We start from the raw sequence: 24808 nt of genomic DNA, 5'->3' as shown, positions 1-24808 counted from the left end.
GGACCTGGCAGGAGGCAGCGGGAGCCCTAGAGGTGAACCGGTGGCCACTGTCCCACACCAGACAGCACAAGGATGAAAGCCAACTCCCTGTCCAGAGCGCATCCCTACTGAGCCCCGTAAGCAATCCAGAAGGATCGTGCATGGGGTGGGTGAGGCCCCACGCAGGCCGGGGCCAGGGCTGAGCTTGGGGCAGGATGGAGCGGTGCTGGGTGCAGGCGGGAGGGGTCAAAGGTCAGAGTCTAAGTCCTTGGCCCATTTCCACAGATGCCCAACTCCGTGCTCTGGCACAGGGGCAGAGGTGGGGTGGGGCAGGGCCCCCGGGGAAAATTTGAGATTGCCTGGGCAGAAACGGGGAGAACCCATCCGGTAGTGATAGCTCCCCCAGGGCCAAGGGGGTCGCTGACGTCCCTCAGGCCATGCAAGCTGGCAGGGGAAGGCTTGATCTGAGGACTGGGTAGAACCAGACAGCCCCATGGACTCGGGCGCCGAGGCTCCAACTAAGCAAAGGTTCATCTGCAAACCAAGAGGGATGCTGATGCTGGTTCAGGACCAAACATACCCTGTTGTTAATCACGGTATGAGGGGCTGCCTTTCTTCCCCAGATGCCCACCAGCCCTGACCCTGGGGAAGATCACACAGCGTGGTCACGGATGGGTGGCAGGCCTCGTGGGGTCCAGGGTAGGAGGTCCTGAACACCAGCCAAGAGGGAGCTCAAGGAGCAGAGGAGTGAGGACAGGCTGGCTGGAGCCTGGGCAGGAGGGGCACAAGACCACCGGGACCCCTGCGCCCAGGCCCTGGGCTGCAGAGAGACAGAGCCAGGAGAGCTGAGCTCGCGCGCCCACGGCCGCTCCCAGGTGCCGTGACCCCGAGCCCAGCAGCACCATGGGAAGGCTCGCCTGGGGCCAGCAGAACGCACGCACTGGCCTCTCCGAGCCCCTGGCTGAAATGCTGACACTTCAGCGGACATCTCCGTACGCTCGCCTGGCTTCCCCACAACATGGGAGGGAGTCAGGCCCCCCACCTTCGGGTCTGTCCAGCAAAGGCTGCTCAAGCCTTGGGACCAGGGCTGGGATTTGGGGCAACATTTGCAAATTTTGTGTTTTGGCCAATAGGAAAACAACAGACATGGACGAGTGGCTTAAAAGAGAGAGAGCCCCGACCTTGGAGGAGGTGGGGCGGGAGGGGCCGCACGCGCAGCACCCACCTGTCGAGCACGTAGCCCAGGGCCTTGTGCCGGATCCCCGAGTACACCGAAGGGCTTGTCTCCCAGGCGACCAAATTGGAAGCATCATGAAAAAGATGGATGTTGACCAAGTCAAAGGCACTGCGGGACAGAAGGAGACACGGTGACAGAGGGCTGGCGCTGCAGGGCACCAGCGTGGCCCCGCTCCCCGGAGCGATGTGGGGCCAGCGCCCGAGGGTCACAATGGGCAGCGCCGCCTGCACCCACTCCTGTCCTCCTCGGCTGCTCCAGGCCCACCCAGAGCACGTCCCCTGCCTGGTCAGAGGGGGACACAGGTGACCTCAGGGTCAGCCCTTAAATACGTCCGACCAACTGAGAAGGGCTGTTTCCTGCCAAAGAAAGAGATGTGACCTGATTGCAGAAACCCTCCTCAACCAGGAGGAAGGAAGAGGAAGGAGGAGGAGAACGGGAGGAGGGACGGAGGAGGGGGTGGGGGGACGAGAGAGAAGGAGGGAGGAGGGAGGAAGCAGCAGGAGGAGACAGCAGACTCCGGGGCCTGGACCCCGTCACGGGCAGCTGGGGGTGTGGCCCGATGCCGCCCGGAGCCCATCGGCTGCTCCCCGTGGGGCCGTGACACCAGAGGAGGGGCACGAGCGGTTCCTTCCACTCGGGAGAAGCCCCCAAGCTCACAGCCCCTCAGGGAGGCCCCGCGGCAGGGAATCCGCTCGGCAGGGACGCACGCGGTGAGGCCAGAATCCGGCCGGCAGCCCTCCCACCCCACGGAGAGCTCCTGGGCGTCACCGCAGATGTGTCGCCTCACAAGGTCAGCGTGCGGCACAAGCACGCCGCGGTCGTCACAGTGCCAGGACCGCGAGGCCGAGGACCCTGTGAAATGCGTGTGCCAAGCTCACGACCGTCTCCTGGGCGGCAGGAGGGCAGCAGAAGCAAATCCTCTCAGCCACACGGCGACCCGAGGACCCTCCCTGGTGCCTGCGCTGTGCTGCGGTGGCCAGCGAGGCATGAGCGCGGGCAAAGGGCACTGGCCGGATTCTGTTGGAGAGTCTGCAGCTCCTGCCCCCTGCCCCGGGCAGAGCCGCCCGAAGGCCCCAGGGAGGGCACTGTGCCAACCGCAGGGGCGGCTGAGGGCCTGCCCGGGATGGGACACCCGGCAGGCACTCACTCAGCGCCCCCACCCCTGGCCGGACGTGCCCTCAGCTGACAGAAGGCCTTCCCACGGCCACTGACGGGACGCATGCGGCTCTAGGACCCTAAGACCCATGGTCCCAGGGAGCTCAGGGGAGGAGAGCAGGTGCGAGAATCTGAAGATTCCACTGAGGCAGCAAGGGCCGCCCCAGACGGGAGAGCCAGCCCACAGGCAGGCCAGGCCCGAGGGTCAACTTGGGGAGGGTCTGCCAGTCCTGTGCTTGGTGCCCACTGCGGCTGACCGTGGCCTGCGGAGGGCTGCCTGGGTGGCACTCGGATGCCTGTGCCCATGGGAGGAGGCGGGGGGGCCTGCATTGTGCCCAAGCTGGGACCCCAGGCAACAGGACGGTGTCACATGGAGTCTCCGAAAACAAAGCGGGCCGAAGACTGGTGGGCAGCTTGTGACTGGGCGTGCGGCCACACCACACAGAAGGCAGGGAAAACGTTCCGAGGTTTATGAAGCAAGGTGACAGTCACCACGATAAACGTACCAGTCTGCAACGCACCATCTTGTCCGCACGAAGCCTTTTCTCGACCATTTGCACTGAAAAACAAACAGGTTGCGCAGATGAGCCAGCTTAAAAGAGGAAGGGAACAGACACCCAAGACGCTTTTTCAATCAGGAAGAGCAACGCTCATCCTTCCGCCGAAGGCCTTCTGCTCACAACCCAAGTGTGCGCCTCGTAAGCGTCCCACACGAAGCTCGCCAGGGCGCCTCAAGCTCAGTGCACGGGAAAGGTAGGGAACGGCGCGGTTAGCGTTACCTTCTGGGTGAGGACGCCCCGGCTGAGCAGAGGAGGGCTGCACGCGCCCGCCAAGGCCCTGCCTGGAGCTGCCCACTAGTGGGGACGGGCTGGGCCCTGGCGGACGAGAGCCTGTCAGCAGAGAAGGGTGCTGGACCAAAGAAACCCGCTTTTTATTTCTGCTACACTTGCCCTAAGAACTGCCTGTGTTCTAGAAGCTGGGAGGAGGGTCCCTGGCTTCCCACACTCCTCTTGCTGGTTGAAGGGGACGTGAGGGGCAGGACGCCACACCCGCACCCTTTCCAGGGCTGCTTCCCTAGCAGGGGAGAGACCCGCCGTGCTGACACATCCCTCGTCCAGTACAGGTGACCGGCTTGTCCCGTGTGCTCACGCCGGCGGGGAAGGGGTGCCACACTGTGTCACGCTGCCCCACACACGAGCCATGCCCAGCAGGGCCATCGAGCACGGCAGATGGTCTGTGGTGTCTGGATTTACTCCATTTCAGTAGCCACGCTGGACGGGGCAGCTCACAGCCCAGGCAGTGGGAGTGGGGCTCCTGCTCACATGCCCTGCGAGCCCCAGGAGGCACTGGGGAGACCTCCCTGAACCCCCAGTTTTCAAACACTTCAGAAAGCTGGACAGACATGTGCAGTCCCCCCCAAGCCCCAGGAGCATGTCCCTCCGCTGTGCCGGCAGGAGCAGCTCGGGGGATGGAGGGGAGGACGGGAGGATGGCCGTGGTGACGCACATGTCCTCGGGGGCCTGGGCTCGCGGTGCCCGTGGTAACCATGTGGATCCAGGGTGGAGCTCGGACAGAAAGTGCTCCCTGGGGGAGTCCAGAATCACAGGGGCTCTAGACACTTACCGAATGCGAATAATTCAGCAGCTAAAACCCCTGCTTGACCCCACATCCCCCTCAGGCACCGTCCGCCTGTTGTTTCCCTCCTGACCAGCTTCATAAGGTGTCCGGCTGGGTTCCTATGGTGACGCCCTGCTCGGGGGGGGGGGGGGGGGGAGTGCTGCCTTCAAGGTCACCACAACCTCCAGGTGCAAACGCCGCAGCTCTGGAGCCTCCCGCTGCCAAGTGTCCACCATGCACCAGCCCCCGCCGCCACCAAGCTCACCAGGCTGAGCCAAACGCCCACTGGCCCTGACCTGGGTCTTCTCTTGTCTCACGCACAGTCGCTGACGCTCTCCCGGCGCCGGGCTTCGCTCTCCCCACGCAGCCACAGGACCCGGGGCGCGTGTGCGAGAAGAGGACGGGGGCGCCCGCCCTGCTTCCACAAGAGCAGCATGGCCGGGACAGATGCTCGACGTGAGACCCCACGTCCCAGCCCAGTGCCGAGCCGTGCTGCCGAGACCCAAGCTGAATTTGACCCAACCACCTCGGATCTCACGTCCATTAAAATTGTAAGGCATTTGTGAATTTAATATAATTAACCAAGAATTAATGATTGTTCTCAATTGTCAATTACGTGTTAAGTAAGGTCTCTCTGCATACGGACACCGCACACGTACCTTCAATAACTGTGCATGCATGTATCTTTTTTTAGACATTGAAACTGTCCACAGTAATGGGGCATCGTTAACATTATTAATAGAATACGTACATAAAACATGAGTTAATGTGTTACTTTTTTATATAATACAGATTTGTAATTTTAATTGTAATTGTAATTTTAGGATTCTAACTAGATTTAAGATTTTTAACTACATTGCAAATAAACCTCAAAAAAGCTTAACAATATAACATTATTACACCCAAATATTTTACTAAACGTTTGTAGAAAATACGTTACTTTTGAAGTAAGTTCATCATTATAATTACAAATGTGTTTAGGCTGCATTTCCAAGTAATTCCCAGGATGAAAAAGTGAGGCTAGAGCCTGGGACATCCTGACATGTGGGAGCCTGGGCTCCGCGGGGGATCATGTGTCCTCGGGCGGCACTGGGCTGCACCGGGGGTCCTTCCAGAAACCGCCTTCCTCACCCCTGGTGTGCCCCCCGTCCTTCTACCCGAGGGCTGGGCAGGTGGTCATGACAAGCACGCCAGATTCAGGGTGCAGCACCAGGGCTGAACATGGTCACCTGCCCAAGACCACCGGCTCCTTGCAAAAGGAACCAGAACTGGAATTTCCCTCAGCCCCTTGTCGGGACCGTCCCTTCCCTACTGTGGCTGAGCCCTGACCCAGGGACGCTCACCTGGGCCACGCTGGGGCAGGGCAGGGCCAGGAACACACCCCAATCATCAGAAGGGCAAGTGCCCGCCTGGTGAGGCTTCCCTGCATGACGTCCTAGTGGAAACGCACACGCATGCACACGCCCACAGCTGTCCTGCAGCCGGGAGGGACGGAGATAGGAAGCGGTGCCTCCGTCACAGGCTGGGGGTTCCCTCGAATGTCGACTGATCTGTTTCATTCCATGCACGTGCAGAAACTTTGGTCACCAGCACCTTCCGAAACCTCCCTGCGGGTGACCGCGTACGGGCAGCAGTGGCCAGGTGCACGCCCTGCTTGCAGAGGCTGTCGCCAGGGAATGAAACCACGTCACATTGGGGGGGGGGGGGGGCTGTGCCACATCGCTCACCTTGCACTATTAAGTCCCTGCTCAGACCCCCTGTTAATAGGATTCCTTTAGCCAGCAGATGGATGGTGAATGCAGGACGGTTCATCCACTAAAGGACGGCATAAATCAGCGCGGAGAAAAGGGAGGCTGTGGGGAGGTTATCTACACGCAGCCTTGCCCGTGAAAGGCCCGCTTTGGAGCATTAGTGAAATTAATCCATCTTTCATAAGAGCTTGGAGCAGTCCCTGTGATCTATGGTAACAACCAATTTCTCACTACGGGCAAGAGGAAAAAAATGCCTCGGCCCTGATCGACTACACAAATCTGCTTTTTAAAAATGGTCTCACATTATCTGGAGTGCTGCTCCCAGAGGCAGCATTTGAAATTCATGCCGAGCCAAAAGCACCCATAAATCAGCAGAGAAAGTTTTGTTAGTTTTATATGCAGTGAGCTGTAATTATTTGGAATTGCATTATGCCTCCATCATGGTAATTACATTTAGATTATCCTTAAGTGAAGGTAATAAAAGAAGAGAAATCAGGCTTAGACTAATTCCCTCCCCCAAAATGTGTTCAAATAAAGCTAAAGGATTGGCTCAGAGGCCCAAGAGCAGGGCCGGCGCCAGGCGGGCACGCGCCCTGCAGCTCTGCTGCGTGGCACCCTGGGGCCCTGCCCAGCCACAGCCTCAGGGAACGCAGACCTCTGCACACCTGAAAAACATTACCGACGGGATGCTCGAAGCATCAGGATTTTTGTTAAATAAGTTTTTCCTTCTGTTCACTATGCCACGCTCACTTCTGCCACATCCACACGTTGACAGACCCCATGGACCAGACACAACTTCTAACGCGGCAACATCACGTCAAACGGAGTAAGGACGGCGGCCCCAGGAAGGCCGGTGCCGCCGCTCTGGGGGTCACCCGAGTCCCAGCAACACACTGCTCTCCAGAAGACAGACTGGGATCTGCCCAGTGACACCCCACCTTTCCTTCCAGAAAACCTTTCCCTTGCCTGTGGATGGGACCGTGGTCACCCGGGATGCCCCGCACTCCTCCCACGGGGGAGAGGCGGCCGCTGGCTGTCATCCACCCCCTCGGAGCCACCTCACAGACACTGAGGCCCCTCGGGGCGTCTGCCCTCTGGGGGGTGTGTAGGACGTGGGACGCCATAGCTGAAGCCCTAGACTTCGTCTGACCCCCCCCACGCCGACCCCAAGCCTCCTCACGCACACGGCCTGGGCCAGCAGAGGGAAGGGTCGGGATGCGGGGCCAGGCCGCAGGGCCCCACGCGTGCCGTGGTCTAGGGAGCCAGTTTGCAGATGCCGGGCCCAGAGGACAGCCTGAGGGCTGGGGGGCAGGGAGCCCCTCAGAAGGAGGCCTGCTGTCCTGCAGGGATGGACAGAGCTTTGGGGGCTCAGCAGGCGTCCGACTCCTCCTGGGGCGTCCTGCATGGGGCACTGCTTTGCTCTCTTTCTTCTAGTACCAGAGGGACGTGGCACCTGCCACGTAGGTCTCTGGGAGCATCACAGCTCATGGCCGACTGGTTCCGGGGGCCTCCAGGGACCTGGGCTCTGAGGACGAGGACGAGAGGACCCGTGGTGGGAGGAAGAGGGACCTGGGAGGTGAGCACCACACACAAATCCATCACAAACAGAGTGATCGGCGCGTGTCCTACCCTCGGGGAGTGAGCGTGGGCCGTGGAGTAGATACCCAGCCCCCCACTGCACGGAGCTCCCCCTGCGCACGCAGAGCTGCTCAGCTCTTCCGCGTGGAGGCTGGGCACCGTGAGCCACTCGCTCTTCAGCAAGCGCCAGTTGACAGCCTTCGGGCGGCCGGACGCTGCCAACAGACGGCACTGCTGGGGGTGGCCTCAGACGTGCCCCCACCCTGCCCTCGTGTCATCACGCCATGGGACCCCCAGAGTCCTGCCTCTCCCAGGGGCATGGCCCCTTGTGTCCACCCCTCTGGGGCACATCCCAGCCAGCCACCAGGCGCAGGTGAGTGCCCTCCTGGGCTGGGACGTGCTCTGGGCTGAGGACGGAGGAGCCAGGCGACCCGGGGTCTCTGGCACAATCAGTCGGGCTGATGAAACAGAGCGAAAGAGGCAGCTGAGAGGAGCCTGGGGGCTTCTCAGCCGCTGGGTGCCGTGGGACACCCCACAGAGAAGACGCAGGGGTACCTGCTCCCAAACCTCCCTGAGCACCTGTTAGAGCTTGATCTCCCTGCTGTGGAGAGCTTGCTCTCTCCAGCCCGCTGTCCCCACTAGGGCCCGTGGTCACTCTCAGTGGCCCCGCTCAGCTCTGAAGCTGACTCTATGGCCCTCGGCATCTCCAAGGGGACAGCAGCCCTGGACGGACGTTCAGGGAGGACTGCCAGGATTCACTCCGCTGCTTCCAGAGCTTTCTGGCCATGCTGCAACGTCAAGAGGAGCAGGGGACAGTGGGGGCTGGGGCAGCCAGGACAGAGGCCGGCCCCCGACACTGCGTCCTTGGCTCAGGGACGAGCGATGAGGCAGCTGCACCCATCCTTCACAGTGTCCGCCACAATTCCCTCACCCCAGGCCTGGGTCATAAACAAGTTAATGCGCTTGCGGCCTTGCTGAAAATCAGCTCCCAGCGCTGGTGGGCGTCTCCATGGACAGCGAGCAGTCCTCGTGCAGGGGGACCCGGTGGGGCAGTGCTTCTTGCGCTGAGCCGACCTCTGCTGCGGCAGGGAGGTGGGCCTCACGGGCGAGTGAAACACACCATCCCAATGCTTCAATCACAGACGACGGAAGGGCACAGCGCGCAACTCTGGGTCAGTGCGTGCATCAGACGGGATTAGCAGGCTCCAAGATGCCGGCGGGCGTGTTTGCTACAACACCCGAGTCCAAGGTCATCTGTGCAGCGTCATGACCGCATTCAAATAGTAAAACCACACAGAAAGGCACCAAAACCCACTGGAAATAGATCAGCACGTCCTGGTTAACTGTCTGAGCGGTGGGTGGTTAAGGAGCCCCTGCTGTCCCCGAGCTTCTGAGCTCCGTGGTGCGGGCACCCCCGGACACGGGAAGGGGGCACCCTCGGCTCTGGTTTTCTGGCTGGCAGCACCCAAGGCTTTACCTGTGAGATGCCAGAGGGCCCGCCCAGCCTTCCCAGGGAAGACACGCCCGCGCGCCCCAGCACCGCGGCCAGATCCACCTGCTCCCGTCTAACACTTGCTGGGGGGCCCCTGGCCTCTCCAGGCCCCACAATGAACTGACGATTATCTTCCTGCCTCTCATGGGGAAGGTTACTCTGCCTGGAAATGATGTTAGAAAATGTGATTCGTGTAACGACAGATGACGCAGGTCCTCAGCCCCCACCAAACACCACCCAGATGGACCCACGTGGGCCTGAGAACCTCCCAGAAAGACCACCTGCTGCAGCACGCAGCAGCCAGAATGGGAACCCCCCTCCCTGGAACACGGGGCCTTCAGCTCCGTTTCCTCATTCCCGAGGCACATGCTCTGAGGGGTAAGTGCGCCGGGGGGCCGGCGGCCGGGACACACCTCGGGGAAGTAGTCCTGCGGAAACTTCTCCTTCTCCAGCATGGGTGTGCTCTCCAGCGTGTCCGAGTAGATCTCTTTGCCAGTGACTTTTTTATACTTCTTGGCTGGAAAAGTGCAGAAGGGTGACATGAATGACCTCACGGCGGCACCCCACCCAAGCAGTGTGGCCCGCGGGGAGCGCGGGGAGCCGCGGGGTGGGGAGGACCCGCTGCTCCGGGGGACGCCAGTGGCTCGTAAATTCCCACCCCACGACCTGGAGCCCGACACTCCACTTCATTATCCCCTAAGAGCTTCCAGCCTGCAGATTTACAAGGGCTAATTGGCATCCTCTGTTAAAACCGTGAATATATTTAGGACGGCTGCAGAATAACCGTTCACTCATACCTTAATACAAATTTACTTAATAACATCGATTTCCTCCTCACATGCAGCCGACATCATTCATGTCCAAGGAAGAGCAGTTTTTCTGTGAGACTGAGACACGGAGTACGGCGTAAGCCGCTCCCCAGGCCCCACGCCTGGACCAATGCCCCCGCGGACAGGGCTTGGTCTAGACCTTTCACATCCAGGCCCAGGCCTGCTTCTTTCCATCGCTCCACGCCCATGGTGGGGTCTCTCAAGTGGCACCCACAAGATGCCACGCAGGGAGCTCGGGCAGCAGCGGGCCCAGACGGCTGCTCCTGGGCCGGGAACACCTGGGACGAGGTGAAGCTCCCGGCTGTTAGGAGACTGCCAGGGGACAAGGGATGAAGTGTGCTGTCCGTTTCTGTGGTGGTCACGCTCCCTGTCCCCACCTGCAGCTCCTGGAACACCTCGGGCCCCACGGACCCACTGATGGGGGCAGAGAGTGGGAATGAGATACACGGGCAGTGTCTAGGGACAAAGCTCTGGGCACTGCGGGTTTGGGGGGAAAGTGAACCCCAGGCCAAAGCCAAACACTGGTGGGCAAGGACTCTGACAATCTGCCCCACCAGCAGGAGGCAGGATGGGACGTTTGGTGATGGAGGGAAGTGAGGACAGAGCAGTGACGTGGAGCCATCCCCCAAACGCCGAGCTGCGCGCTCACTGTGCCCACTGTCTCTCTGGTCTTGCTCCCAAACACGGGGACGATCACCAAAGTGACTGGTGCATGTGGTTCTGTCCCCTCACCAATCACCACGGCCTCCGAGGCCCGTGGGGGGACACAGGACAAACCCCCTCAGCCAGGAGGCTGGTGCCAGGCGGCAGGTGGGCACGGCTTGTGTCAATGAACAAGTGACCCCCACGTGGCCCACCACGTCCCATTCCCGACACCCACCACCACTGGAAATGGTGCAGAAGTGTGTCCATCGCGGGAGGCACTTCCTGGAGCTACTCATCCGTGTCCGTGGACAGACAGCATTTATCAAATACCACACCGGGGGGCAGTGTAAGCGCCCATCTGAGAAGGCTGCGGGCCACCTGCCCTGGCACGGGGGGCTCCGCAGGGGAGCTAACCACTCCCGGGATGGCGGGCCTGGGCGCCCCACCCGCAATGGGACGGTTTTCCCGTGGCCTCGGCCTGCAGTGTGGGCTTCCTGATGTGCCTTACCCTCCTCCTGTCCCTCCCTGGGCCTTCTCGAGCTGCCTCCTTTTGCCACCGACGCCCAGCAAGGGCCCAGCTGTCCCTCCAGCGGTCAGCACCTGGAGCCAAGCCTGAGTCACGACACCGGGCCGCCGGGGGCACCCATTCCTGTGCTGCAGGGGGTGGATGCCCCCAGGACGGACGCCCACGGTCCTCCACAAGCCACGCGGTCCGCAGCGTGTCAATGGAGAAGGGGAGAAGAGACTGTCGCAGGGAGACAATTCTGCTTCAGATGAAAACCCTCCTTGCCGTAAGAAAGAGGAAGAGGCTGGGGGAGTCGGAGCAAAAGGAGGCCTTCGTGCTTTGTTGAAGAACAGACTTGATTTCTTAGAGCAGTGTCAGGAGTAAGAACACTGAATGGGAAGCGCCCCGCCCTCCCCAACAGTCTGTCCCGCACTGACACGGCGCATGTGCTTTCGCTGTTACGCGCTGAGGTCCGTACTGGAGGTCAGGGCCCCGTGTGCTGCGCGTGCCCAGGGCTCTGACAACCGCGCCGTGTCCTCGGGGCGTCGCCCACTCCCCCGCCCTCCCCAGCCCCTGCAACACAGACCCCTTACACCCTCTGTCTCCCGCCTTCCCTTACTGTCCGCTTGCTGCCTTTTCCCACCAGCTTCTTTCACTCAGAAATATGGATTTAAGGTTCTTCTGTCCTTCTGTGGCTTAATGGCTCATTTCATTTTATTGCTCTGTAATATTCCACTGTGTGGATGGACCACAGTCCACTTATCCATTCACCTAGAAAGGACATATTCTGGTTCCTTCCAGTTTTTGGTAATTATAAATAAAGATATTATAAATATTTCTGTAGGTTTTTGGGTGGACCTAAGTTTTCAACTCCTTCGGGTAACATGCCAAGCAGCAGGATTGCTGGACTGTGCAGTAAGCCTACGTTTAGTCTGTAAGAAACTGCCACGCTGTCCAAAGTGGCCACACCATGCTGCATCCCCAGCAGCCGTGGGTGGGAGCTCCTGCTGTTCCTCGTCCTCCTGGCGTCTGGGACCGTCAGCGCTCTGGATGGTGGCCGTTCCAACGGGTGCGTGGTGGTGTCTCCTTATACACGATGTGGAGCCTATTTTCAGTCTGATTTGCCATCCGTACCTCTTCTTGAGTGAGATGTCTGCTGAAATTTTTTAATTAGATTGTTTTCTTATTGTTGAGTTTTAAGAGTTCTTTGCATATTTTGGATTATCAGATGTGTCTCTTGCAAATATTTTCTCCCAGTCCATGGCTTGACTTTCCATTCCCTTCACAGTGTTTTGTGCAGAGATTTTTAACTTTAACGAAGTCTAGCACATCAATTTTCCTCATGGACTGCGGCGCTGTATTTAAAAAGTCATCACCGGGGCGCCTGGGTGGCTCAGTCGTTAAGCGTCTGTCTTTGGCTCAGGTCATGATCCCAGGGTCCTGGGATCGAGCCCCGCATCGGGCTCCTTGCTCAGCGGGAAGCCTGCTTCTCCCTCTCCCACTCCCCCTGCTTGTGTTCCCTCTCTCACTGTGTCTCTCTCTGTCAAATAAATAAAATAAAATAAAATAAAATAAAATAAAATAAAATAATATAAAAAAGTCATCACTAAACCCAAAGTCACGTACCATTTCTGCGTTACCTTCCAGGCATTTTATACTTTCATACCTTACACTTAGGTCTATGATCTGCTTTCAGTCAACTTTTGTGAAGGCGTGAGGTCTGGCTCTAGATTACTTTGCAATGGACGTCCAGTTGTTCCAGCACCATCTGTAAAAGAGACCATCTTTGCTCCATTGTGTTGTGTTTGCTCCTTTGTCAAATGTCAGTCGACTGTATTTATGGGGGTCTGTTTCTGGGCTCTACTCTGTGCGTTGATCTTTTTGTCTATTTTTTTCACCAACACCATACTGTCTTAATTACTGTAGCTTTTATAGTGAGTCTTGAAGTCGGGCAGTGTCAGTCCTACAACGTTGTTCTTCTCTTTCAATATTGGGTTGACTATTCTGGGTCTTTTGTGTCTCCATGTAAACTTTGGAATCAATTTGTTGATGTCTACAAAGTAACTTGCCGGAATTTCGATTAAGATTGTACTGAATCAATGGATCAAGCTGGGAAGAACCAGTATATTAACAATGTTGAGTTTTCTTGTCCATGAACATGGGAAATTGCTCCATTTACTTAGATCCTCTTTGATTTCTTTTCAGCAAAGTTTTGTAGTTTTCCTCATACTAATCTTGTACATATTTTGCTAGATTTATTTCTAAGTATTTCTTTTGTGCATGTGCTAATGTAAACGGTATTTTGTTTTTAATTTCAAATTGCACCTATTTACTGTTGGTAGAGCAAAGTCACTGACTTTTGTATATTAGTTTTGTATCCTGCAACCTTGCTTATTTGTACCAGTTTTTGTTGTTGATGATTCTCTCAGATCTTCTATATAATCATGTCATCTGAGAACTAAGAGAGTTTTATTCCTTGCCACCCTTTATTTCCTCTTCTTGTCTTAACGCACAGCCAAGATTTCTGGTGCAATGTTGAAGGGAAATGGTGACAGTGGACATCCTGACTTAAGACCAGAAGCATCTAGTTTCTCACCATGATGTGTGATATGGGATGTAGGTTTCTCTAGCTGTTCTTTACCAAGTTGAAGTAGTTTGCGGAGACTTATTATGAATTGGTGTCAGACTTAGTCAAATACTTGTTCTGCATCCATTGACATGATCATGCGGCTTTCTTCTTTAGCTTGTTGATATGATGTATTAGATTAACGGATTTTCAAATGTAGAACCAGTCTTGCGTACCTGGAATAAATCTCAATTTGTCATGCTGTGTGATTCTTCTCACATGCTGTTGAATTCAAGTTGCTAATATTATGTTGAGAATTTTTGTATTTTATGTTCATGAGAGCTACTGGCCTATGGTTTTCTTTTTCTGTAATATCTTTCTTTGGTTTTGGTATAAGGTAATGTTGGCCTCACAGAAGGAGTCAGAATGTTTTCTCTCTGCTTCTATTTTCTGAAAGAGATTATAAAGAATTGGAATAATTTCTTCCTTCAATGTTTAGTAGAATTCATAGTGAAATCATCAGGCCTGGTGCTTTATTTTTTAGAAATTTATTAATTATTGATTCAATTTCCTTAATAGACAAAAGGCCTATTCAGATTATCTAGTCCTCCATGTATGAGTTTTGGTCAATTGTATTTTTCAAGGAATTGGCTCATCTAAATCATCAAATTTATAGGCACAGACCTGTTCACAGTATAACTTTATTATCCTTTCAATGTCTATAGCGTCAGTAGTGATGACCCCTCTCTCATCTCTACTATTAGTAATTTGTGTTTTCTTTTTTCCTTGGTTAGCCTGAGTAGAGGTATATCAATTTTATTGATCTTTTCAAAGAATCAGCTTTGGGTTTTGTTAATTTTCTCTATTGAGTTCCCGTTTTCAATTTCATTGATTTATGCTCTAATTTTTATTATTTCTTTTCTTATGATTTGGATTTATTTTGCTCTTCTTCTAGCTCCTAAGGCAGAACCTTAGATTATTGATTTTAAATCTTAACCTCTTTTCTAATACATACATTTGATGCTACAAATGCACTGCTTTCACTACATCCCACAAATTTTGATAAGCCATATTTCATTTTCATTTAGTTCAAAATATTTTTAAAATTTCTCAAGACTTATTCTTTGACTCATGTGTTATTTAGAAGTGTATTGTTTCATATCCAAGTGTTAAAGTAAAAAACAAATAGAGACCAGCCTTTAAAGTTCCCTGAGCAGACAAAGCCAGTTGAGTCATACAAACAAAGGTGAAATTAGCTTATTTTGCAAGGCTAACTTAAACTGGGTCATTCCTTGCTTATGTCTCTAAAAATCTGTTTCCCAAGGTTGATATGAGGTAACCGCTAATCACTCCCATCATTTAAGAGAATTCTAATATCATAACCAATCACTGCGAAGAATAAAATCACTGCGTCCACACCACTTGAGCTGTTTTATAACAATATACCCCAGAGCCCCACTCCATGTTTTGGTTGGAATGCTTGGGTTTGCAAACTGTCTTGTTGATGTGTGCACAGCAAACTTTTACTAATTATTACTTCAGTGATTCATTGGTTTTACTTCTGTTATTTCTGAACTTTGACACAAGTATTTTGGGATTTTCTAGCTATCTTTCTGTTACTGATTTCTAGTTAAATTCCATTGTGGTTCAAGACCATACTTTGTATGATGTCTGTTCTTTTAAATTTGTTGAGGAGTATTTTATGGACCAGAATGTGGTCTACCATTGTAAATGTTCCATGTGAACTTGAGAAGAATGTGTGTTCTGCTCCTGTTGGAGAGAATATTCTATAAATGTCAATTAAATTCCGTTGATTGATGGTGCTGTTGAGTTGAACTATGTCCTTACCAATTCTCTGCCTGCTGGATCTGTCCATCTCTGAGAGAGGGGCACTGAAGTCTCCACCTGTGACAGTGGATTCATCCATTTCTCCTGGAAGCTCTCTCAGTTTTTCCCTTGTGTGTTGTGATACTCTGTTGTTAGATGCATACACGTTAAGAACTATTATGTCTTCTTAGAGACTTGACCCCTTTATTGTTATGTAATAAATAGCCTTCTTTATCCCCGGTAACTCTCCTTGCTCTGAAGTCTGCTGTATCTGAAATTATCATTGCTACTCCGGCGTTCTTCTGACTAGTATTAGCATGGTCTATCTCTCTCCACCCCTTGACCTTTAATCTTTATGTGTCTATGTATTTTAAGTGGGTTTCTAGCAGACAACACATAGTTGGGTCTTATTTTTTTTAACCACTCTGACAGTTTCTGTCTTGTAACTGGTATATTGGTACCACTGACATCTAAAGTGAACCATGATAGAGTTGGAGTAAGATGCTCCATATCAGCACCTTCTCCATCTGTTGCCTTTGTTTCCTGTGTCTTTTTTGTCTTTCCCTCTTTTTCTGTAGACTTCTCTGGTTTAATTGAGCATTTTATATGATTCCATTCTCTCTCCTCTATTATTAGCATGTCAACTGTGTATTATTTTAAAATTTTTTAGTGGTTGCCATACTTTGCAATACATATTTACCACCGATCCAAGTCCACTCTCAACGTAGCACTGTATTCCTCCACAGAAGTGCAGGTTCCCTGCGGCAGAGTCCCCAGCTCCTCTCTCCCATCCCTCCTGACGTCGCTACTACTCATCTCACTTACCCATAAGCTACAGGCACCCACCATGTTGTTGCTATGGACACTTTGAACAAAAGTTATCTGTCAGATTAAGAATAACAGGAAATGAAATATTTTACCTTCATTTACTCCTTCTCTTAACTTTCTTTCTTAATGTACATCTAAGCATCTGATCTATATCAGGGGTGTTTCCTGTAGGGACTCAGAGGCTAACCTATCCTCCCATGCCCTGTTCTCGTCTCCTCTGTAGTCTCTGCGCTCTTGTGAGACTCCTCCTTAAACAGAAGGTGAACTTGGAGACTCTCTGCCATGACACCTGGTGTGACGATGGGCGCTGCGGCTGGGGGGAGGGACACCGTTGTACAGTCCGGTGACCCTGCCTCGGTCCTTCGGCCAGCATGAGCCCAGGCTGCAACCTTCTCACATGCTCTCAGCACCACGGCCCCTCAAGCACGACAGCAAGGCCAGCGGAGGCTGATGCTGCCCACCTGCCTGCCCCAGGCCTGTTGGGCAGCTCTGGTGACATGGCTGTCCTCGCGGGCATGCCTTTCAGGAAGAACGAAAGACTTTGGACAACTTCCAAACAGCTCCTTCCCTCTCCGCCTGCCAGAAGCACGAGGGGGTTTTTCTCTGATCTTTACTGTAACAGTATGGTGGGGCTCCTACAGCCAAAGCTCACCAAAGTGCGGGGGGGGGGGGGCAGCTCTCTCAAGCCTCCAGCTTTGCATGCCCCTCCCAGCGGCTCCCACCTGCACCGGCTCCCGGAAGCTGTGGCTCTCAGGGTCTGCCTGCCTGTCCCTCCAGCGTGGCGGCAGCACCAGCCCTGTGGCCTCGCTTCTCTGAGGCATCGGAGAGACTCGCCCTGCTCCGTTTGCTCAGCACCATCCACGCTCTTCAGGTGTCGGACCAGAAACTCACGTCCCTTTCACCCCTTTTCATCCACACCTTCTGGGAGTCCTCAAATTTCTAACTATGTACTAAATTCAGGCTATTCTTAAAAAGTTTATTCAAGCTTTTCACAAATTTGAGACTGTTTCTGCTATAACTTAAGTGGAAGCATAAGGAGGAGGCGTGAAGAGCAGGGTTCCCGCTCCCGAGACCGGCCGTGCCTGCGCCCTGCACCTGTGCTGGGGGCACTGATGCCGCGTCCAGCCGCCGCGCGCCCCAGACGCAGCACATGCTCCTGCCGCAGAGGCGCTCAGGGCGCGATCACCACCACCGTCGCCACTCCCATCGCTGACAACATGGGGCCCTCGGCAGGTCTGCTGGAGACGGAGGTACACCCCAAGTACAGTTTCAAAGAACCCCGGGCTAGCGGGCTACGTTACGACTGATCTGAGCGAGCGGCAAAACGTGTCTGGAACTGGTGACTCGAAGGGAGGGAAAAGTTCAGCAGACCGGCTCTGTGCCTAAGCTCGAAGAACAGGCTCACGAGAGGCCTCACACCGTTCTGCTTCCGGCCCCACCTGGAGCGCGCGGGGTCTGAGCACCTACCCTCTGCTCCCTCTCACCCACAGCCCTGCTGCTGGAGAACAAGGCCCGGGGCGTCCAGGGTCTGCTAACATCGCGGGGACAGTGGCCTCTGGCCTGCCTCTCGCCAGGTTTGCAAGGCTACTCCCAGCACGGTCCTCGGTGGGAAAGCCACGTGCTTGCGTTTAAAACTGTGCAAAGAATCCTCAGCAACACGGCCAATGAAAAATCATCCTGCTGGCTGGAATCCTGTTCCTGACATGGAGGAAACCACTACTCAAGCGGCTTAGGGAAGACTCTGCCTCTGCATTTCAGAAGAGGTGATCTGTCTCCTAAGTGTGCAAAGATAATGAATCTGAACAACCTGACATAATTAGCTGCCGTCCACAGCTATTACAACTTCAGTGACACCTCAAATTACCGGGATCTGGCTCAGGAGCCCACGTGCGGTCAGGGGACTCGTGTGCGAGCAGGTGCGGCAGGCGGACCGCGCGGAGACGCAGACACGAAGGCCGTGTCTTCAGGAGCTCAGGACGAACCTCCTCCGCGCAGCACGCGCGCCCCAGAAACGCGGGGCACTTTTCACTCCACCGCTAACGCCGGCTCATTTTAAAGACACCCCCTCCCGCGCTGGTCTTCATTTTCTCCCATTTGACACAGACACAAGGGCCACCCTTGGGCCCCCCCGCACTGCGCTGTAGGAGAGCCAGGGTCCCCTGCCGGCCCGCCCTGGGAGCAGGAGGGGAGCGGGATGCCGGGCGGGGCGGGGTGCCGGGCGGGGCGGGGTCTGGAGTCCTGGGCGGGCGGGGTCTGGGGCGGGGCAAGGGCGGGGTCCCGGTCAGGGCGGGGGCAGGGTCCGGGGGCGGGGTCCTTGGAGGGGCGGGGTCTGGGGTCCGGGGCGGGGCGGGGGCGGGGTCCAGGGCAAGGGCGGGGTCTGGGGGTGGGGTCCGGGGCGGGGTCCCGGGCGGGCGGGGTCCCGGGCAGGAATGCCCCTGGAATCCAGAGGGCCTTGAGCACCAGGTTTGCATGGGAGGCCCCTGGTTAGTGGCTGAGACCCTCTCACAGGGACGCCGGGCGGGGAAGCCCAGAAAAGTCTTACCTTTAAAGTCAAACTGGTAGATGTTTTTTAAGGATTCATGAAGAAAATAAAAGCTTCCTAATGCCTGCAGAGCAAAAAGAGAAACCGAGTGAGAGACCAGCACTGGGAACAGTTTGAGAGCGGTTTTAAGGGAGGAACAAAATGCTCTTGTAGAAACGAGAGTTCACTCCTCAGGGCCTAATCACGGTCACTGGGATGAGACGTGAGCCACACTTGTCCCCACAGGCCCTTCCCCCGACCTGGGCGCGCACTCCAGCGGTCTGCCCTGGGCTGTGGGCGGCGGGGTCCAGCGGGAACGGCTCAGAGCCTGGCTCCGGCCTCGCCTAGAGCTGCACCCGCCGCCGGGGCTCCCAGCGGCTGCACTCCACGCCCGCCTTCTCTGCCCACCGCGTCCTCCTCCTCCTCATGGGGCTGCAAAACCACCGCCCACAGAGCCGCCAGGCCCCCGCCCCATCCGTGGGCTGACGGTTCTGGGCATCGGGGTCCAGTGAGGAAAGGCAAAACTGCAGAGGCCAGACGGGGGGCGCGTGGTGACCACCAGAGGAGGGTTGCCTGGGACACCTGACACTAAAGTTACCTGCTGTTTATCTGAATTCAAACTTGGTGTTTTTTATGTGCCTGTGAACACATATATATGGATATGTGTATTCCTGTGTGAGTGGGTATAATTGTGTGTGCATATGTGTATATGTATGTATAACCATGCACATGTATTCACGTGCCTGTAATATCCATACGTGTGTGTCTGTGTATATGCGGGTGTGCGTATGTACGTGTGCATCTAATATACATACATGTGTCCGTGTGTATATATCTGTGTATGTATGTGTGTATGCGTGCGTATGTACATGTGTGCATGTAATATACGTACGTGTGTCTGTGTGTATATATCTGTATGTATGTGTGTATGCGTGCGTGCGTATGTACGTGTGTGCATGTAATATATGTACGTGTGTCCACGTGTATATATCTCTGCGTACGTGTCTGTATATGTGAGCGTGTATGTACGTGTGTGCATATAATATATGTACGTGTGTCCGTGTGTATATAATCTGTGTATGCATGTGTGTATGCGTGCGTGTGTATGTACGTGTGTGCATGTAATGTATGTACGTGTGTCCGTGTGTATATATCTGTGTATGTATGTGTGTATGCGTGCGTGTGTATGTACGTGTGTGCATGTAATGTATGTACGTGTGTCCGTGTGTATATATCTGTGTGTGTATGTGTGTATGCGTGCGTGTGTATGTACGTGTGCATGTAATATATGTACGTGTGTCCGTGTGTATATATCTGTGTACGTGTCTGTATATGTGAGCGTGTATGTACGTGTGCATGTAATATACGTACGTGTGTCCATGTGTGTATATCTCTGTGTACGTGTCTGTGTATATGTGTGCACATGCACGTGTATGTGCATTTATCTGTGTGCACATGCGTGTATATGTGTCTGTGTATGTGTGTATGTATATACCCGTGTAGATATACATATGAATATCCATGTGTATATGCATGCACATGCATGTGTGTATGCGTGTGTCTGTGTGCGTGCATGTACATTTACATGCATACACGTGCACACACACTGTTTGTGTATTCATGTACATACAGATATAGATATGTATGTGTCTAGATACATATATTTTATTCTTTTGCTGAACCTGGTCACCCCCACAAGGGACCTGGGGAGACAGAGCTCCAGCAGCGGCTACTCCGTGGACATGAGCCTCTGACGGGCTGTGCTGCATCTGATTCAGGTGGAAAGGGCACTCCGAGAAAGTGTCGGTAAATAAATGTCGTGGCAAACCTTTACTACTGCCTTGTTAAACATGATAAAGCCAATACAATATTAGGAAGTTTACAATAAATAAATGGAAAACAAATTGCCAATGCAGGTATAGAAACTGTAATTCATGGAGTCAGAAAATCCATAATTAGCTCTAATGAATATTTAAAGTCAAAGTTCAAGCTAACTTTTTCAATGTTTAACCTACTCTATCAATACGGTTTAGGGCATGCATCTGTCACAGGACACAGCAACGTCCACAAAAAAGTACACCCAGGCCTGCGGATGGGAGCCCCGCGCTCACCGGGCCTTCTGACCACAGCATCTGTCAGCACTGTGCTCGTCACATCTGAGAATATTGACTGCTTGCCTGTTTTACTAAAAACAATTAAAATACTTTTTACATATTTATAAACCTAACTGTCAAGGGTGGCAATTAATTCTCCATTAGTGAGATGCAATCCAGTCGATGCTGTTCTTTTGTCAGAACAGCAAACGCAAGGTGGGAGCCTCGGATCCGCCTGCGTGGGGCTGGCCTCGAGGCGCAGCCGGACGGTGCGGGGTGGGGGTGGGGAGCCAGCGTCTCCCCCAGAGAGCCGAGCCCCCGGGGCTCTGCAGTGCGGGATGGGGGTGGACCAGGAACGGAGACCCCAGCTCCCGTGTTCGATGGAACGTGGCAAGTGATGTGTCTCTGAGACAGGGTATGGCCCGGCACTCCCGGTTGCCATCCACCTGGGCGTCTGCATGAACCGCTGCCCACAGTGGATGAAGCCCCCCCCCCCCACGGCTCAGCGGCTGGCTCGGGGTGCAAATACTATAAAACCAGTTCTCAGCTCAACTGGACTCTGCTAAGGTGATGCATCTGGTCACTCATTTGCTTTCTGGAGTTGAACTCAGATGCCAGGAAGCCCCCCACCCCCCAAACACAGCTGACTCAGGGTGATGATGGGAGCAGACAACCCCTACACAGCCCCAGGGAAGACGTGTATTTGCAAGTGCTCCCACTTCTCCTGTGGAGCTGCTCGCACTGGGCTGGGGGTGACCTGGGCCTGGGCAGAAGCCAACCAGGAAAGAACACAAAGTGACTCGTTAGAAAGGCCTCCATCAGTTTTTATTTGCAAACAAATCAGAGGGCCAGTAATTTATCATCCCTGCAATTAGGTTAGCAGCCAAAGTACATATCATTAACCTGCAGGCCTGCTGCATCCGGCTCACTTTTCCACAAAACAAAGGACATTCCTAAGGCTCAAGTCAGAGTGACAGCAGTGAGAGGCTCTTGGGGACACATTCTTCTGCAGACACCACGGAAAAGCATCTCAAGTGTGACCCCAAGGGGTAGCGGGTGCCCCATGTCCTCATCAGTGTTGGCAGCCGCCTCCCGAGAGCCCCTCCAGCAGTCACCAGGACTGGACCCAGGGCCGCCTCTCCCAGGGGACAGGGCTGGTGGGGGGGGGGGTGGGGAGGGCCCAGGAAGCCAGCTGCGGGGTCTGCACTGGGCAGGGGCATGCGGGCCGGGATCCCGGCACAGCAGAGCTTGGGAAGTCCTACCCGCCATGAAGGGCGGCTGCACTTCACAAATGCCACGCAGGCCTCAGTGAGTCCCTGCTCCTCCAAGATGGCACACTTTGCTGTCTCTACAAAGTGTCTTCTGCTTGTTATTTTTTAAAAATAAAATAAATGGGGGCGCCTGGGTGGCTCAGTCAGTTAAGCATCTGCCTTCGACTCAGGTCATGATCCCAGGGTCCTGGGATTGAGCCCCGCATCGGGCTCCCCGCTCAGTGGTGAGTCTGCTTCTCCCTCTGCCTCTGCCGCGTCCCCTGCTTGTGCACACGCTCTCTCTCTCTCAAATAAATAAATAAAATCTTAAAAAAAAAATAAGTGGATCTAAGAACAGGAAAAAGAATTTCATGAGATATTGTTGATAATCTTCAAGTTTGCAACAAATCAGAGAACCTTAGTTGTTCTAAGTTAGAACTAACAGACTTGAATGAATGAATGAGTGTGATGGGCAGACAGTGTGGAGGACGTGGGTGTGACGGCGGGGGCCTCACCCATGAGTATGTGGTGAGCACTGAGCAGGAGAAGCTGCCGGTAAGAAGGGAAGCTGCACACACGCCCCTGTCTGAGCTCGAAGCTTAGATGCCAGAGAGGCTTCACTTGCGCAGCCCCCGAGACACGCATCGGGACAGGCAGTCGGCCGCGAGTCCACTCTCTGGACACTGTCCCCTCGTCCAGATCTGCAGCGACCCCTGAGCTCGGAGGACACACGCGACGGGGAGACGGGTGTGTCCTACAAGTTCCCATATTCAGTCAGGGGACACGTGGCGTTCACCCTCCGAGAAGCGGGAGCCCTCGGGAGGTGTGCGCATGAGTGCAGCCAGACTTCCAGACACACTGACGAACTAACGCTTCACCACGCGAAGGTGGGTCAATAAAATCTGAAATACTCCTATGATGCCGCACGATACAGCATGGAAAATAAATCACACCCCAAATCTAGATGGACTTCACAAGGCTGAGAAAGAGGAAGTTCCTAAACTTCACTTGGCCAAGGTAACAAAAACCTAATCAAAAGGAGCTGAAATTAAAAAAATGTGATGTTAAGATTATACCAAAAAAGGAATAAAATCATAAACATAAAATTCAGAGCAGCGGTTACCTGGGGGGTGGGGGTGGGGTTAGGGCAGGTGCACACAGGCACGACGGGGACATGGGGACTTGAGAGGAGTCTGCTATGCCCTGCGCCACTGGCCTCTCCCCGCAGGCAGCCGCCATCTTGAACAGTGGTGATCAAGGTCCGAAGCTCAGGGCTCTCAACTTCTTCATCAATGCCACCTTACCTACTCTCTCCTCAGGAACTTGGGTTTTTTTCCATTCAAAGTTCTGTTTTAGAGATGCTCCATATTCAGACATGTAACTTTAGCTCACTTTTAATGCTCCGTAACAACCTAATATATAAAAATCCTGCAACTTTTATCCATTCTGTACTGGAGATAAAGCCTGTCTCCAATGTTTTCACCATTACAACTGATGCTACGGTGAACATGCTTGCAGGGACAGACACACAAGGTGCACGTATGTATTAAACATGCATATGCACGAGACTGAGCTTCTGGGTCACAGTGTCTGTGCATCTGCAGTGCGGGGTCACCAGCTCGCCTGACGACCCAGACCTCACGGGCACTGCGGGCAGGCCTCCACATCCCTGGCCAAAACCTGGTGTCAGCAGACTGCGGTCCTAGCCAGCTGGATCGTGAAATGACACACATCGCATGTCACTGTTGTTCTGATTTGCATTTTCATTATACCATCATAGTTGAGCCTCGCTTTTTAAAGACTATTGACAATTTAGATTTCTCCTGTGAACTCCTTATTCATATCTTCTATTTGTCTTTTTCTCATTTTACAAGATCTTTAATTTTTAAATATAATTTGATATTATCTCTTCATCTATTACTTGCATTACAAAGAATTTCTCCCTCTTTAGCTTATCTTTTTATGGCATCTTTCATTAAATGAAAAGTTTTTATTTTTAAAGTAGTCAAATTAATCAGGGCTCCTGGATGGCTCAAGTCAGTTTCAGCACCGACTCTTAACTTCGGCTCATGTCATGATCTCAGGGTCACGAGACCGAGACCCACCTTGGGCTCTGTGCTGAGTGTGGGGCCTGCTTGAGGTTCTCTCTCCCTCTCCCTATGCCCCTCCCCCCATTCTCCCTCAAAAAAAAAATAGTCAAATTAATCATTAATCAATACATTCCTTTACGCTTTATGCCTTTATGTCTTAATTAGAAATAGTTCCCTAACTTGACTCCACAGTGATATTCTCTATATTCTCATGTAAAAGCAGTAACAGTGTATTTTACCCATTTAGGATTTTAGGGTAACAGAGACTTGCTAGTGGGTGTAGCACAGGGTAGAATCTGGAGCTATCTCACTCTCTGTGGAACCCGACTGGCCTCCCCATGATTGTCATCATCACTCTCATATTCCATCTGGGCACCAATGTGGGCGTCTGTTCATGAGTTCTTGATTCTGCCCAACTGATTTATTTCTAGTAACAATTTTTTCCTATTTTAGCTTTATAATAAGTCTTGATATTTACTAATGAAGTGCCTCATTCTATTTTTCCTCACAAGTACTTTTGTTATGTGGGGCCCTTTGTATTTCCATATGACACTTCAGAATAGCTGCTGGATTGCACCCACAACATCCTGGCTGGGGTTTGGATGACAGAGACTGGAGGCGGAGGGGACATTTTTAGGATATTCAGCTTTCCTTCCCATAAACATGATACATCTTTAACCATATATTTGAGATCTTTTAAAATGTCTTCTAATAAAGTTTCATAATTTTCTCCGTAAAAGTCTTGAAAATCTTTTGTTAGATTTACCCTTAGTTATCTTTCAGTTTCTGTTGCTTTTAGAAAATGTAATTTTTGAAACTACCCTTGGTTTAGAACCATTTGCTG

At 53.4% G+C, this 24808-nt stretch overlaps 1 protein-coding gene across 3 annotated transcripts in view; it reads right to left on the bottom strand.

Annotated features, from left to right (window-relative positions):
* Nucleotides 1-24808, bottom strand: part of INPP5A (inositol polyphosphate-5-phosphatase A) — a 173131-nt gene that overhangs the window by 44840 nt on the left and 103483 nt on the right. For all 3 annotated transcript variants that reach the window (XM_032423024.1, XM_032423025.1, XM_032423023.1), the window contains 4 exons: nucleotides 18553-18616; nucleotides 9223-9326; nucleotides 2878-2930; nucleotides 1205-1324 (listed from right to left, as the gene is read on the bottom strand). In XM_032423024.1, the coding sequence (XP_032278915.1) occupies nucleotides 1205-1324; nucleotides 2878-2930; nucleotides 9223-9326; nucleotides 18553-18616 (341 nt within the window). The remainder of the gene's footprint in view (nucleotides 1-1204; nucleotides 1325-2877; nucleotides 2931-9222; nucleotides 9327-18552; nucleotides 18617-24808) is intronic.

Source organism: Phoca vitulina, unplaced genomic scaffold (genome assembly GCF_004348235.1).
Source record: "Phoca vitulina isolate PV1807 unplaced genomic scaffold, GSC_HSeal_1.0 scaffold28, whole genome shotgun sequence".
Lineage (NCBI taxonomy): Eukaryota > Metazoa > Chordata > Mammalia > Carnivora > Phocidae > Phoca > Phoca vitulina.
Note: the sequence above shows the minus strand (reverse complement) of the source record. Positions and strands in the feature narration are given on the sequence as shown.